General features: G+C 50.3%; 1 protein-coding gene across 6 annotated transcripts in view; it reads left to right on the forward strand.

Moving 5' to 3' along the window:
* Positions 1 to 1,494: 1,494 nt before the first annotated feature.
* Positions 1,495 to 17,036, forward strand: part of PHKA1 (phosphorylase kinase regulatory subunit alpha 1) — an 81,349-nt gene continuing 65,807 nt past the window's right edge. For all 6 annotated transcript variants that reach the window (XM_024111577.3, XM_005279171.4, XM_005279172.4 and 3 more), the window contains exons 1-5: positions 1,495 to 3,199; positions 6,066 to 6,224; positions 11,635 to 11,682; positions 13,635 to 13,803; positions 16,418 to 16,500. In XM_024111577.3, the coding sequence (XP_023967345.2) occupies positions 3,122 to 3,199; positions 6,066 to 6,224; positions 11,635 to 11,682; positions 13,635 to 13,803; positions 16,418 to 16,500 (537 nt within the window). In that variant the 5' untranslated portion in view covers positions 1,495 to 3,121. The remainder of the gene's footprint in view (positions 3,200 to 6,065; positions 6,225 to 11,634; positions 11,683 to 13,634; positions 13,804 to 16,417; positions 16,501 to 17,036) is intronic.

The raw sequence follows: 17,036 nt of genomic DNA on the forward strand, positions 1-17,036 counted from the left end.
ACCATGGGGAGCTGAGAGAGCACAGGCCTGTGAGTCCTTGACAACTTGGGAACAGCAAGAGATGGCTTATAACTATCTCCTTAAGAAGAACATTGTAGAGCTGTGCAGAGAGGGCTGCGCATTGGAAGATTCATCAAGGCACAGCTAATTGCTCTGTTGGAGGAGAATGATCGCTCTAAGGAGGTGTCCCGGATGAATCACTGCTACCTGATTACAGTGTGAGAGAGCCTTGTCTGTGCCCACCAGGGGAACTCTCCCACAGTTGTGCTGCTGGCTACTGGCAACACAAGCACTCTGCTCTGGGCTCCATGAGCCCCACGCTTTTTCTATACACGTTACCAATTTACATGCCCCATTTTGTTACACTAGAGTGATCAGTCCCCTATCTACTGGGCATCCGCAATGTACCCCAATTTGTTGCCTTTGGGGAAGCAGTGTATCCAGTTCACTAGTTTCACTTCCGTTCAACACTCTCCTCAGCACAAGGCACTGAGTGCTGGTCTACACTGAAAAGTTCCATAGGCATAGCTATGTTGGTCAGCAGTGTGAAAAATCCATGCCCCTGAGACACATAGCTAGACAACCTATCTAACCCCCCACTGTAGACAATGCTAGGTGGATGGAAGAATTCTTCCATGAACCTTAGTGGATTAACTATAGTTAGGGCCCTACCAAATTCACAGCCATGAAAAACGTGTCATGGACCGTGAAATCTGGTCTCTTCCCGTGAAATCTGGTCTTTTCTGTGCTTTTAACCTATACTATATAGATTTCACAGAAGAGACAAGCATTTCTCAAATTGGAGGTCCTGACCCAAAAGGGAGTTGCAGTGGGTCACAAGATTTTTTTGAGGGGGGGGGGGGGTCGCAGTATCACCACCCTCACGCTGCCTTTAGATCTGGGCGTCTGGAGAGCAGCGGCTGTTAGCTCTGAAGGTGGCGCCCCACCAACAGCTGCGCAGAAATAATGGTGCAATACTATACCATACCACCCTTATTTCTGAGCTGCTGCCTTCAGAGCTGGGCGGCCAGAGAGTGGCGGCTGCTGACTGAGGGCCCAGCAGTGCAGGCAGCAGCACAGAAGTAGGGGTGGCAATACCATACCATCCTTACTTCTGAGCTGCTGTCGGTGGCTGCTCTGCCTTCAGAGCTGGGCTCCCACCCAGCAGCTGCCACTCTCCAGCTGCCCATCTCTGAAGGCAGCGCTGCCACCATCAGCAGCACAGAAGTAAGAGTAGAAGTACTGCAACTCCTCTACAATAACCTTGTGAACCCCCCCACACTCCTTTTTGGGACCCCCTACAATTACAACACCGTGAAATTTCAGATTTAAATTTCTGAAATCATGAAATGTATGATTTTTAAAATCCTATGACTGTGAAATTGACCAAAAAGGACATTGAATTTGGTAGGGTGCTAACTATAGTGATGGGAGAATGTCTCTCCTCCTGTAAGCTGCAGCTGTAGCATGTTAAGTGTAGGTTTATAGTAAATCCAAGGTGAAGTTTACTTAACAAGGCTTGAGCTAAAGATTCAAATATAAGGATTTAGAAACATAAGGTTACAGGTAAAAGAAAAACATAAGACGCAATCTATAGCCTATACTTATTGACAAGTTACTTTCCTGTCTAATAATCTACTTCTCACCCAAAGGTTATTCCCTGCAGTACTTGACCAGTCCAAGAGTTGGGAACCACTTTTCATGAGACATCCCCATTGACAGAAAGTCTCCTCGTGTACTAGATACCAATTTGGGCCATTTCTTCTGCTCTCATACAGTAACCCAGGCCCAGGGGACCCCTTCTTCAGAGAACCCTCCTGGGATGTGTTTGTCTTTGTCAATGCTCAAGTCTCCACCTGGATCAGACGTTAAACATGGGCTGGCTCCGGGGATGTCCATTGTTCTCCCTGTTGATTGAGTTAGCCCTGAGACCTGCCTTACCTTAGGTGGCAAGTCTCACTTCAACAGTTTTGAAACCTAATGTTCTACATTTTACACATCTCATCAGCTATCGGCCTAGAAACATCTGGCAGTAACCATGGCACTCTGCTAGTTCTTAGCTCTCTGAGGAGACCACACACAACCCCTTCACTGCAATAGCAGGAAAATGGTCGGACACGGATGTGTCACACCCGCCGAGCTGGGTGCACACAGGCACACCCCAGGTAGGCTGGTGGCTCCGTGAACTACCCTGTGCTGTGGGCTCTCTCGCACACCATCAGGGCCCAGGGGTGTATACCCCAACCCAGTGCCGTTCCCCCTCTGTTCTGCGCGGGGGTGCGTGCGACTCAGACCTTCCCCGTCCTCCGAGTCCGGCACTTTCCCCACGGCCCCTAAAAGTAACAACCAAATCCAAGTAAACTTCCGAAAGAGACGTTGCCTCTGCTGGGTCCTGGCAATTCAGTAGCTCATGGGGTCCTGATGGCGGCGTTCCAGTCGCTCTAGGAAATAGCGGCGTCGCGCCCGGTCCTTGTTGGCTTGGCTCACTTCGGCTGTATACACTCTGCCTTGCTCCGCATTCCCATCCTTTAATGGACTCTCTGGGCAGCTATGGTGCTGCCAGGATCTGGGGGGCTGAGGCCCCGCCCCTTCTTTTCTTAGCCAATCAGCGTGTACCGGGATGGCTAGCCGGGGTCCGTGCGCAGGGATAGCAACTGGCGCGGGCTGTGGGGGAAGGAGTTGGGCTTCGGCCGGGTTTAGTCTGCTCGGGCGGGGCAGCAGGGAGTGAGTAGAGCCGAGCCGGTGCAGGACCGACCGAGCGCTCCCCTCAGAGCGGCCGGTCCCGCCGGCATGATCCGCGTCCCCGCCATGATCCCCTCCGGCCGCCTGTGAAGGGTCCCGGCGAGCTGAAGTCTGCGAGGGGCTGCGGGCGGCAGCAGGACCCCACCCGGCGAGCTGCGCTCTGCGCCTTCCCTTCCCCCCACTGGCTCTGAGTAGAGGCTGGTTCCGCTTGGCGAGAGTGCGACCCGTTGGAGCTGGCGCCTCGGTGCGTTCGGGGCTGCCCGGAGAGCGCTGCCAGGCTACAGCTCACCGGCGCCTCGGGCAGTGGTGTGTTGCTTGTAATTGTTGGCAAGTTTGACGCTGCTGGCCAGTGAGGTCTGAGACCCCCTTCGACCAGGCCATGAGGAGCAGGAGTAACTCCGGGGTGAGGCTGGATGGCTATGCCAGGCTGCTGCAGCAGACCATCCTCTGTCACCAGGTGAGGTGGGCTGAACTATCAGGGCGGCTGCTGGCGGCCAAGGGGAGGTGCGCGCCGCCGCGCTGACTGGGAGGCGGGCTGAACTATCAGGGCGGCTGCTGGCGGCCAAGGGGAGGTGGGCGCCGCCGCGCTGACTGGGAGGCTACTAGCTCAGCTCAGTGCTTTGCACTGGGGTGTCAAGCAGGTGGGATGATGGCACTTAATTAGCGTTAGTAGTGTGCTGCTCCATCTTCGTAACACTTAGTAGACTCTATTAGATCACTATGTCAAGTATCAGGGGGTAGCCGTGTTAGTCTGTATCTACAAAAACAACAAGGAGTCTGGTGGCACCTTAAAGACTAACAAATTTATTTGGGCATAAGCTTTCGTGAGTAAAAACCTCACTTCTTCGGATGCATCACTGTATTAGATCACTGTAACCCAAGGTTGGAAATGGGGAAACTGAGGTAGAGAGCTTCTTCAAGTCCACATGTGTTGGAGCTCGGATTGTCTAGCTATCTTTAGTACTTGTCTAACTCCCTCTGGTAGTAGCTGAGAGCACCCTGCAATCTCTAACGTATAGCCTCACAACACCCTATGAGGTAGGGCAGTGCTGTTATCCCCACTGTACCAATGGGGCACTGAGGCACAGAGATGCTACCACCCAGGTCCTCAAAGGTATTTAGCTGCTTAATTCCCACTGAAATCAATGGAAGTTAGATGCCTAAATACCTGTGGGGTCTGGGCCTAAGTTACTTTCACAAGGTCACACAAGAAGGAATTAAGATTAGGGCTCCTAATCCAGGCTAGCACCTACCACTGGACCAGCCTTCCTCTCTGGGAGGAAAGAAATTAGAAATTGGCATCCCATGGTTTACAGTCCTGTGTTCAAACCACTGTTACCTTGCTTTTCTGTGAATGTTGTGTTTGCTGTTCAGTTTCCCTGGATATAACAGGATGAGGCCATTGGTGTGTGTGGGGGGAGGGGTGAGGGAAATGCACACTTCTGAGAGAAGGCAGCTGAATGTGGGGGAATCAAGTCATGTGGGATCTTCAGAGAAGAAGATTTACAGGGGAGTAATCATCCCTTCTCTGAAGATGTCCTACTGGTTCCTGTCCTCCTGGGGTGCAGCATGCTGCAAACAATGTGGTGTGGGTGGGGTAGAGGTACCTAATGTCAAATAAAGAGCATCCCATTGTTTAAAGTATTCCTCTGCCTTTCTGACCAGTTGTGATTCAGCCATGGAAAGCTCTGAAGCTAACTGGAATTAGCTGTTCTAGCTGTGGCTGTGGGAAAGCCTTTTCCACTGTGTATAGCCTTCCCTCTTCAGTCGAGAGAGCACCTTCCCCACCAGGCCCTTAAAAGGGGTCCCAAACAATGAGTGTTTGTGTTACACTGGAGCAACTGATCTAGTGAATGGGGTTTTAAAATCAGGCCAGGTGAACTGAGATCATAGAAGTGGTTGAGGAAGTTTGGCAGGAACCTGGTACAAATGCAGTGGTGTCTGTTTACATGTCAGTCATGATCTTTGCAAATGCCAGGCTGCATGGTGCTGCAATGCCCACATGACACATTAGCTGTCCTCTTGGAGGAGTAGCCTTGCTCCTGCTCAGACTCCAGGCAAGGCTCTGGCAATTAGTGGTGTATCCTAGATTCTCTTTGTAATGCAGTAATATTTGGGTTTGCTGCCTATCGCAGATTCCTGAGCAGAGGGGGTGATAAGGACCAATGGAGCTCAAAAATGTGTGAGAGAAAAGGGTGGTGCTCCTGTGCTGGGCAAGCCCTTGGTGTGCGGTTGGTGGATGGGTGACTGGATTGGACTCAGCAGAGAGGATCAGTGCACTGAACTGGTGTAACGGCTCATTCTGGAATTTGACTGGTTGGCTGTGCTGTAGGAACCACTGAGATGATGCAGGCTGTGATTAACATCTTCTGAGCTTTGAGGAACCCCGGGGTCATGTCCTGCTGCTGTTGGGATGTACATGTGTTCTGGCACAACCTTGGTGGATTGCTGGGCCCCTTGGGAGCATCTGGCTGCACAGAGGAATGCTGTAGCCTGATGGACATGGCAGCAAGGAGTCTTAAGCTTTGACGTTGTTCTCCTCAAATTCAAGCCTGAGTCCTGCAGTGTCTGGAGCCCAGTCCCTTGTGCTCACAACACAACATGCACCTGGCCACAAGTCACTTTGGGGGGAGACCCTGGGAAAGTTGTCATTTTCCTGTCACCTCCTACAAACGTCGTGCTTCCAGAGCAAGGGTTAGGCAGAAGTTCTCAAAGTAGGTCCTAAGAGCTCTGCATTTTTAAGATGTCTGCTACATTGCTGGCTGTTCCTTGTGAAACATCTGCCTTTGCAGCGTTGTGATCTGTACCGGTGATTGCGGGTTTGTGACTTTTCAAAAATAAGATGTCTTGAGCTTCAGAGAATTTGTGATTCTAGGGAGGAAGGAATGTCCAGTTTCTAGGACCCCAGCACAGGACTTGGGAAATCAAGGTCCAATTCCCCTCACTCTTCCATAGCTCCTTGTGTGACTTGGGCCAAGTCCCTGAGACTCTGTGCCCCAGCTTCCCCATCTGTAAAATGGGACAGTAGCACTGCCCTACCTCACGGGGAGGTGGGGTGGTGGTTGTAAGATAAAGATCTCGTGGTAATGGCGGGCCAGATGGGTAATCAGATAAGTATGCTGATGTTGCCTTGGCATATAACACTGAGCCCTTGCTTTCCCTTTTGTTTGTTTTCCTTGTGGATAAACAAGACTCTCTAGTCCCCCCCCCCCCATTCACAACCTGTTTATCTCCCTAATGGCCGGCCTTCCCCCAAGTTTTCAGGGCTGGAAAGCTGATTTCATGTCTTTTCCTCCCTCACCTGACCTTCCCTCATGCTGCAGGACCCGGTGACAGGATTGCTCCCAGCCAGCTGTGATCACAAAGATGCCTGGGTCCGGGATAACGTCTACAGTGTGCTGTCCGTGTGGGGCCTGGGCTTGGCATACCGCAAAAATGCAGACCGTGATGAGGACAAGGCAAAGGCATACGAGCTGGAGCAGGTATGAGAAACCTACAGGAGGGATGGCTTGGAAAGCTCACAGCTGATGTCCTGAGACTCGCATGCAACTCGAACCCTCTAAACACTGGAGACTGAACTAAAGATTAAACTCTTCTTGTAAGCAGGGCCCCTTGTATTTCATCACACAGTAGTAGAGGAATTTGCTGTGGAATCTCACGTTACTCACAAAACAGTGCACCAGAATCACGGTGTTGATTTTTTTTTCTTTCAAGATTAAGGCTTCTAGTCCTTACAGTTGGTTCTGACACTTAAGGTTAACAGGTGCACCCAAAGTCTGTCTGTCTGCTGACAGCCTGAAACGATGGCTCTGAGAGGAGTGAACTTCTCCAGTTCCACTCACCAGGGTGTTTGTCACTATTAGGCTTCAGAGTTAACACGACTGCTCTCCATTTGAGTGAAGCTTCTATCTACAGTATCTATCCCACAATACCCAAACGCTTCCTAGGAGCCAGAAGTCTCAGCTGCTGAACCCTTCAATCTCCCCACCTCTTCTCCCCCATTCCACAGAACCTTCTACATGGCTTTTTTCAGCAGAGAATTTTGCAGCATGGTGGAAATGTAGGGGCAGTATTGAACTTAGTATTGAATTACACAGTTGGGGATCTGATAGCACAATGACAGGCACTTGTATAAGAATCATAACTAGGCAGATGGAAAAGGAATTCTGTTCTGAATGTCTTAATCACTTTCATATTTAATTCAATAAAATCCCCTCCCCCTCTGTCTTTGTTCCTTCTGAAGCTGCTGAAGATTCTTTACTCTGCACTGGGGGAGTAGAATCTAGTTCACTTGCCATGGGATCTTGTTTGTCAGACTAACATAAAATAAACAAACCCCCAAAGGGTCTGACATTGGAGATACAGCGAGAGCATAGTAACAGACCCATGGAGTTTAAGGCCAGATCATCTAGTCTGTCCTCTTGTCTATCACAGGCCCCCAGCACCCACACACAATCTCTCCCTTTGCACCTAGCCTTCTGGGATGAAAAACCTACAGATCAAGTGTCACTTGCCCTTTAAGCTATGCTGTAACAAATCCCTCTCTGAGGAGAACTGTATGTGATGGATGGGCTGTGTATCTGTTAAAGTTCCATGCTGTATTTCCAATATTGTTCTTGCTCTCTTTCATGTAGGTCAGCTGTAAGAAGAGAGGCAGGATGGTCCAGTGGTTAGGGTGCTAGCCTATGACTTGAGAGCCCCAAGGTTCAATTTTCTGCTCTACCACAGACACTGTGTGATCTTGAACAAATCACTCAGCCTCTCTGGGCCTCCGTTCCCCACCTGTACAATGGGGATGATAGCAATGCTCTGCCTCATGGGGTGTTATGAGGATGAATTTATTAAAGTATTGAGAACCTCACAATCTTTGGTATTGGGGGGACCATAGAAGTACCTTAGATAGAAGATTGGGGGAAGGATTCTCTGTTAATCCTTATCATTCAGAATTAACCCCAGAAATATCCAAAGGAGATGTGGAGCCATTTTGGACTGGTGCTCTTCAAACTGCTGATAGTATCTTCAGGCCCCAGATGGGGAAAGTCAGGGATCTAAAAGCTGTTCTCGGCCAAACGGTTTGTTCTCTGACTTGGAGCTTGCTGAAAAATTCCAGGTAAGCCCTGGGAGTTCCCTGAGTAAGCCTTACTAGGATCAGAGGAGAACTCTGGAGTGCAAACAGTTTGTGTGTGTGAGCTGCTTAGAACTCTGGGGAATCTGTATTTGTATCCTCTAAATCAATAGAGAAACACTTGATGACTCTAACATTTTAGAGCCAGGGCTATTTCTCATAGCACGCTAACCACTGGCTTCAGGTTAAATCCACTCCATGGGGAGCCTTGCAACCAGAAAAACACATGGAACATATAGTCTAATGGGGGAGCTGATTGCCTTGGCAGGATGGCATTTCAGACCCTCTCTTCCCATGATGTCCCTGGTGGATGGTTTCAATTTCCCTTGTATGTCTTTTCTGTAGATAGTTGGCTCCTTTGGGCAGGAATGCAGGGCTTGATGTTCCCTTCAATGTGGTGGGCGGGAGAGAATCAGGCAACTCCCTGATCCTGTGCCAGGCCAGCTCTGGAATCAGTTATTTCAGCCTAGTGAGGAATGGAGGGTAGGTCCAGGAAGAGTGTCTTTTGTGGCATTGTGAAGTGTGCATTACAGGGATAGGAACATTAAAACTGCATGACTGGAATGCTTACAGCTCAATGCTAGCACCTCTAGAGAGAGAGACACTTAAGGTATTTCTGCACTCTCTATTGTGTGTGTGATATCTTGGTCAACATGAAAAACCCAGTACTCACTAGGGGAGAGAGAATAACTAACTACCCAGTTTCAGTGGCACAGGGCAGTGGGATGTTATAGCTGAAGTACTGCATGCAGTGGGCAAGTATCTGGGTTACAGTTGGATGATTCACTTCTTGTGGATGACACAGAAGAATTGAGCATTAAGAGGGCCTTGAATACAGTGAGGATTTGAGGCAGGATGGTGAGGATCTGCTGCTGGCAAGATGGGAGTATAATTGCAGACCCAATGCAGGGGGCAGTTTGGAAAAGGCGCAGGGGTGGGAGTGAGCAGAGATGACAGGTGGGACGCAGAGCTGGCATTGTTAACAGAATGGACGTGGCTGGAGATAGAGACCCAAGTGGGATTGTGTTGGGTAGGGAATCATTCAGGTGATCATAGAATATCAGGGTTGGAAGGGACCTCAGGAGGTCATCTAGTCCAACTCCCTGCTCAAAGCAGGACCAATCCCCAACTATATCATCCCAGCCAGGGCTTTGTCAACCCTAAGTAACCCATTCTAGTGCTTCACCACCCTCCTAGTGAAAGTTTTTCCTAATATCCAACGTAAACCTCCCCCACTGCAACTTGAGACCATTACTCCTTGTTCTGTCATCTGCCACCACTGAGAACAGTCTAGATCCATCCTCTTTGGAACCCCCTTTCAGATAGTTGAAAGCAGCTATTCAATCCCCCCTCATTCTTCTCTTCTGCAGACTAAACAATCCCAGTTCCCTCATCTTCTCCTCATAAGTCATGTGGTCCAGCCCCCTAATCATTTTTGTTGCCTTCCGCTGGACTTTCCAATTTTTCCACATCCTTCTTGTAGTGTGGGGCCCAAAACTGGACTCAGTACTCCAGATGAGGCCTCACCAATGTTGAATAGAAGGGAATGATCACGTCCCTCAATCTGCTGGCAATGCCCCTACTTAGCCCAAAATGCCGTTAGCCTTCTTGGCAACAAGGGCATACTGTCGACTCATATCCAGGTTCTCGTCCACTGTAACCCCTAGGTCCTTTTTTGCAGAACTGCTGCCTAGCCATTCGATCCCTAGTCTGTAGAAATACATGGGATTCTTCCATCCTAAGTGCAGTACTCTGCACTTGTCCTAGTTGAACCTCATCAGGTTTCTTTTGGCCCAATCTGCTAATTTGTCTAGGTCCCTCTGTATCCTATCCCTGCCCTCCAGCATATCTACCACTCCTCCCAGTTTAGTGTCCTCTGCAAACTTGCTGAGGGTGCAGTCCACGCCATCCTCCAGATCATTAATGAAGATATTGAACAAAACCGGCCCCAGGACTGACCCTTGGGGCACTCTGCTTGATACTGGCTGTCAACTAGACATGGAGCCATTGATCACTACCTGTTGAGCCCGACGACCTAGCCAGCTTTCTATCCACCTTATAGTCCATTTATCCAGCCTATATTTCTTTAACTTGCCGGCAAGAATACTGTGGGAGACCATATCAAAAACTTTGCTAAAGTCAAGGAATAACACGTCCACTGCTTTCTCCTCATCCACAGACCCAGTTATCTCATCATAGAAGGCAATTAGGTTAGTCAGGCATGACTTGCCCTGGTGAATCCATGCTGACTTTTCCTGATCACTTTCCTCTCCTCTAAGTGCTTCAGAATTGATTCCTTGAGGACCTGCTCCATGATTTTTCCAGGGACTGAGGTGAGGCTGACTGGCCTGTAATTCCCTGGATCCTCCTCCTTTCCTTTTTTTAAAGAGGGGCACTACATTAGCCTTTTCCCAGTCATCTGGGACCTCCCCCAATCGCCATGACTTTTCAAAGATAAGTTTCCAGAAGCTAACACCAGTGTTACTTGGGCTGATGAGTGGCTTGGATGATGAATGTCTGTCACTACTGTATGGTGGAGGAGAGCTGGACCAAATCCCCACCAAACGTGTTGGGGGCATCTGACTCTAGACACTAACTTCACAGCTGGCCAAACTTAACCACTGGATCCAGATACCCTGCTGGGAATCCTGAGTTGTGTGCCTTTCTCAGAGTACAGATGCTAGGCCCCCTGAACCCTACCAGGTTTATTTCCGAGATCTGCAGTAGTAGGACAACAGAGAGTCCACTACAGTTAGGCACTTTCTTCTATCAATGTTATGTTACATATTAAATAGATCAGCACTTTGGCGCTCGGCTTCTCTTCCCAATGAGGGGGTTAGTGTCTATCTGGCTGAGGGATATGACTAGCTAGCACAGCTAAATGACTTGTATTTTTAAATCAGAATGTGGTGTTTGTGCTGAGTGTGATGATGCTCCAAGCCTAGCACCCATGGGTAAGGTCTGCTTTCAGTGAAGAATCCCTGCTCTTGCTCTGCCTTCTGGATCCTCAGCAGGCCTGCTCCAAGCTTTGCATGGGGACCCAGACTGGCTGGTCAGCTGGGAGCTCCCTGGCTATAGTGCCCAATGTGCGGTGTGCAGCCTTGTTCCTCTTCTGTTAGGGGAGGGGTGGGCATTGCCCAGTCTGGGCCACCATCTAGGCAAAGATGCCCTGATTCCCTGGGGAGATCCAGGGGTTACTTCCTGGGGCTCTGGCAGCACCATATGGCATGGGACACGAGCAATACATGTCTCAGCAACTTCTGAATTTGCCCCAGGTGGAGTTGAGCTACCAAGGAAGGAGGAGGGGTGCAGGGGTCCTGCTCCCTGGGGAACCATCAGATTGGTGTCTCCCACTCCCTTCTGGGGTCCCACAGGTAAAGGCAGAGGTGTGCTGTGCAGTGTGGGACAGACTGGCCCAATGCATGGTGGCTGACCTCTCTCTCTGCCCTCAGTCTTGAGTCTTTTTCTGTAGGTGTAAATGTCCTAACTTAGTCCTTTACCTTAACTGACTCAAGGCTGATGCAGTCCTGGGGATTTTTCTCCTCCCGCAGCAGCAGATCGAGTTGTCCCTCGTGATCTGCTCTGCCCCAGCAGCTCCTCCCTCAGCCACTTGCCCAGAAAGTAAATGCTGTGGAGAATCTGAGCTGTGGGTACGATTACAGGCCTCAGGGCTCTCGAAAGGTCATGGGCCAGATGCCATTGCTGAGTCAGTGCTCTTCCCATCCAGGGATGTGTTTAACAGGCCTGTTTTTCGTTCCTTTCTGCAGAGTGTAGTGAAACTGATGCGGGGATTGCTGCAGTGCATGATGAGACAGGTATGGTACAGATGGTGTGTCTCCAGCTGAAATTCTCCTGTTGTAACACACTGACTCAGCAGAGATCTGCTATCAGACTGATGGCAAAAAAGCATTCCTGACCCAGGCACAAGGGTCTCTTGGGGAAGGCTTAAAACAAGCCTAGACCCCAGTATCCATCCAGTCACTGAACGTTCTGTCCATGCCATGGAAGTAGTGTTCTTACCGCGCTAGCCTAGTGTCCTAAAGGAACCCTTTCCCCTACAGGCTGCCAATCCCATTGCCCCACTGGCATTGCCTCCTTCAGTCACTTTGCGTTCATACCATCAAAGTGACCCCTTTCTCTAGGGGTGCTGTATGATGCAAACACACCTGGGAAGGTTCCCTCTGTGGCCAGATATCCTCCCCTCGTGTCAGTGGAGTTTTGTGGCCCTGTAGCCAGTTGAGACATGAAAGTAAAGTACCATGGACTTGGAATTTCCTGTCTCAAATGGGATTAAAATCTTAGCCTTTCTACCCTGATAATGATACCAAGTGTGAATGAATCACGACTCTGTTCCCATAAGGTCCCCTGGTCTCTGTTGCTGTCCTTCTCTGAATCACTGTTTCCCTTTTACTGCCCCTCCCCCCCCCCAACCCACCAGTCTCTGAACCATCCGGTGGCTGTTTCCCAGCTCCTGTGTATCCTTTGGGCCTCAGCATGTTCCAGCGAGCTGCCTCCTAATGGAGCAGTCTCCACAGCACCAGCTGGGGAAACGGAAAGGCTGCTACCCACAATCCCTCTAGGTAGATCTTCTCCATTCAGTACTAATGCCAGCTGTGCCAAGCCCTAGCCAGACACCAGGCTAATAATAATATCTAGCTCTAATATGACTCCTCCTTTCCCCTGGGCTTGTACCTGCTGTGCCAGAGCTAAGGGCCCCTTCGTTCTCAGAACATGCATGGCCCAGAGTGATATTTTTTGTTGCCTTCTGGAGTTCAAGTACAAAATGCTGCAGTGTCTCCCAGTGCCCTCTCCTATGTTATCCACTGGATCAGTTACCATGATGTTTGGGGTGGCATAAGAAGTGGAATAGACATGTTTGTGTCCTGGCATGACAGTCACACCGCAAACAGTTACAGCCTGTGTGAACCACAAAATGTCTGCCTGCTTTCCTCGTTGCCATCCAACCAGTGGCTGAAGTGGGCATACGTGACCTGGAGTGCCTGTGCTGCTTGGGTTGCGGACATGCAAACCTAGAATGCTGTCCGTCCCCAAAAATGGGTACTGGGCTTGCTGTGACCTAGGCAGGGGGTGAAAGAATCCTCCTCCAGGCTCTGGGGACTGGGTGGATACTCAAGGTCTTGGGTTCCTGAGGAGCTGCTCCCGCCCCCCCCCCGACTCCAAAGACCCTATTTCATGTTAACCATCCTCCCCGCCCAGGAAGGCGGGATGCAGCTACCTTCAGAGCCAGACCACGCCTGCCCTCGGGGGCTGCTGGTGCTGTTAGAATGGCTGGATATCTCTTCCCCCCTCCCCCCCGCCCACTCCCTGAGGGTACCGGGCTGCCATATAACTCACATCTTTCATATAACGAACTTGTGACTCCACTGAACTGATAGCAGTGGCCCCTCTTTGTGTTAGTCCTGGCATGCATGAAACGTGCACACCTGTCCCTTGCATGTGGACCCTGGAGCTATCCAGGAACCTCGCTCTGGCCACTGAGGTGGTACTACCCTAACGGGGTGAAGTCTCTCCTTTTTTCCCCTCCCCTCGCAGGGCAGTTCTTAGCAGGCAGCAGTTCCAAGAAACCTGTAACTTGAAGCTGTTTACTCTGCAGCGACTCATAACCTGCCTACAGGGCTACATGGAGGGCTGGGCTAGGACATCCTGCTAGATCCCTCCTGTGCCCCCGGCCCACCCCACAGCCCCAGTTGTGAGCATGGCACTGGGGAAGCTAACTGTCTGTTCTTTTTCTAATGGAATGCTGCAGGTGGATAAGGTGGAGGCATTCAAGCACAGCCAGAGCCCAAAGGACTGTTTCCATGCCAAGTACAACACCCACACCTGTGCCACTGTCGTTGGAGATGACCAGTGGGGTCACTTGCAGTTAGATGCCACATCAATTTACCTGCTCATGTTGGCACAAATGACAGCCTCTGGTAATACTTGCATCTAGGCATCTCTCTGGTGCTAATTGCTGTGGTATTGCAGCACCTTGGGGTGCTAAGGAATTAAGCCTCTCTGCTCCCTGAGAACTAGGGAAGTATTATTATCCCTGGGGTACAGGTGGGGAAACTGGGGCACGGGGGGTAGGAATTGATTTGTTCAAAGCTGCAAGGGGGTTGGTGTCAGAGCTGGGGAGAGGACACAGGTCTACTGAATTCCAGTTCTGTGCCCTGTCCGTAACTGCGAACTACTACTCTTGAGCCTGACAAAATTCCTCTGCTCCTGGGTTTATCAACCTGTTACCCTCAATGTGATCTAGTGCTTAAAGTAAAGCCTAGGAGATCTGGGATCTGTCCCTGGCTTTGCTAAGATTTATTATGCAGCCCTGGGCAACTTGGGTCTCACATCTGTGCCTCAGTTTCCCCATCTATAAAATGGAGGTGATAATGCTGACCTACCTCAGAGGGTTTGGGAGGCTTCATGGTTGACTGAGTGTAAAGAGCTTTGAGGTGCTTAGCTGGAAGGCACTGAAGAAGTATTATCCAGCACCACCAGCTGTCTTATAGCCATGATTCTGGGTTTCTCTGTACAGGCGGAGACTGAGCTTGGGGGAACAGCACAGAGGGGGGGAGGGAACAGCTTTCGGCAGTCATATGCTGTTCCTGCACTGAGGTAATTCACCCTCTGCTCCTTGCAGCATGTTTCTGGTGCATACAGGGCTGGGTCCCCAGAGGATGTCTTGGAGCCCTAAAGTTCTCTACCCCAGCCTTACTAGCCCTGCACTTTAGAGAGCGCATGACTCTTGAGCAACAGTGAAACTTGCCTGACTGCTCAGCTAGCCAACTTGTGCTGCCCTAGAGTTGGCTTTGTAAGGAAGGTGGAGCAGCACTTACTTTAGGGCACACTACCAACACATAGTGGCCTCCTTCATAGGCTTCACAGCAGAGTGAGCTCAGCATGCAGAGCCACTGTTCAGAGGTGGCCGGGATACACTGGCAGGTGCAGGACCTCCAAAGGCAATGCATGCAGACGAAGGGAAATCAGGAGGAACTGACCGTGTTAACAGGGAATATAGACTCTTGAGCTGACAAGTGCCTAGCCTGCAACTACTGCGTATCCCCCGGTGCTCTCTGAACGCTGACAGATCAGATAACCGCACTTAGCTGTGCACTGGTTCCCTGTATCTGTATGAAGTCCCTACCGCCTCTAATCTGCTGTCCTACAAGTACGGCATGTGACTGGCAGCTGTGGGCAACACAGGTTCAAATTCAGCCCTAGAATAAGTGGATGCAATAGGGCTGAAGCCAGCATAGCTGTGCCTGCTTATCCCAGAGCTAGACTTGGCTGGCAGTTCCCATAATATGTCAGTTTGGATTGGGTGGGTGCTGGGGACAGCAGGAGTCTGGTTCAGATTGAGCTCAGTTGCTGCTCTGTTGGCTGTTTGGTGGTGGATGATTTGGCCTCCGATCAGTTCCTAGGAGACAGGTGCCCAAAAGACACCAGCACAATTGGCAGCCTCAGAAGATGGACTTAGGACTGAGTGTGCCATGGAGCCCAGATTGCCTGGGTCTGGGCTGAAGCGTGTTGGCAGGGGCAAGTGTGTGGAGGCAGCTTCTGTTGTTTCAGCCTGATCTGTACCTGTTCTGGGGATGGATGGCTGGCTGGAGGTGTCTGGCCTCCAGAGGTCTCAAGTTGGTGCCTTCACTAGGGTGAAACTCACTTTGTTTTTAAATGGCTCAGACTCCCCATTCTTGTCTAAGGTTGGTTTAAACTAAAAGGGTGATGCTAAATAATACACTAGGTTTAAGCCGCCATGAGAGCATCCACATGGGCAGTCACACTAGTTTAGCATCCCAAGTTCAGTTAAACTGGTGGAACTCCAAGACTCCGTGTGTACATGTAACCCTCATTTGGGACTGAAGTGGCATCTCCACTCTGTCACCTTCTCTGTGAGGTACAGGATGCTGGGGAATGTTAGAGAAAACAACCCCCTGCTTAACTCTCCAGTGGATGTTATTTGTAGTGCCCACAGGCTCCAGGCAGGCTCAGTGCCTGGCTTGTGGCTTTTGTGTATCTTTGTGGTGCACTCTGAACACTGACAGATAAGAAGATAACGGCACTTTGCTGCACACTGGTTCCCTGTGTATGTATGAAGTTCCTGCAGCCTCTAATCTGCTGTCCTACAAGTGCAACACGTGACTGGCATCTGTGAAACATATGAACACAGGGAAAGGAGCCACTGCTCTAAAATTGCTTACAGTTCATGGCCCTGAGTCTGCAAGCTACTCCACGTGGGAGGACTCCCATTGAAGTCCGTGAGATTCCTCATGCTTTTATTGTGTGGCGTTAATTGCAGGATTGAGGTCTCTACATGGATGACACACAGCAAGCGGGGTTGGGGGCTGTGAAGAACACAACAAAGGCTGGGGGTGGGGAAGAGATAAGTGACATGCTGCTTGAATTCTTATCTAAGTGTGTGATCTGGAGGCTTGAGTGTGTATGTATTTTAATAAGATAAATGGGTAAGAGTAATGGACCTCTAACAACTGATTGGCTGGCTGGCTGACTGCCAGCCAATGTGTTCATGGATTTTTTCCTCTGTTTTAGGGCTTCACATTATCTACAGTCTGGACGAAGTCAATTTCATACAGAACGTTGTGTTTTACATCGAAGCAGCGTATAAAACTGCAGTGAGTAGCCCTTCCACAAACAGGCGTTGGCTTAGTAAACAGATTGCTGCTTGCTGGTTTTCCTGCATCTGTTGCTGGTGAGGTGGTTTGGCCTCTGGGGCGTGTGTGTTGGGGGAGTTGGTTTGCACTTGTGTAGGACCATAGGCGTAGCATGAAAAGCTTACTGGTCTCTTCCTAGCCCTGGTGTGACATGCCTGTGCTGCTACAATGAAGATCTGCTTTCCAGCCGATGCATGGAACTTACTGCTGGGGCTGGTCAAACAGCAAAAGGAAACATATTGAGCAGCTTTTTGTTGTCACAGCAGCACTGGGGAGCTGAGCCTCTCCATGCCAGGGCATTGGGGCTGGAAGAGCTGCTGTCTCTGTGTGTCAGGGACATTAGCACCAGAGGAACCTTTCAGCTGACAGTGGCTCTGTGCAGGGATGCTGTGCTCCACTCCCTCCTTCTGACCCTGCTTAAAGCATGATCCATATGAGCCAAAGGAGAATTGCTGTTGGTGTGATAGCTCCTGTGACACAGCAGCAGAGTTCTTATC

This window comes from Chrysemys picta, chromosome 9 (assembly GCF_011386835.1).
Source record: "Chrysemys picta bellii isolate R12L10 chromosome 9, ASM1138683v2, whole genome shotgun sequence".
NCBI lineage: Eukaryota > Metazoa > Chordata > Testudines > Emydidae > Chrysemys > Chrysemys picta.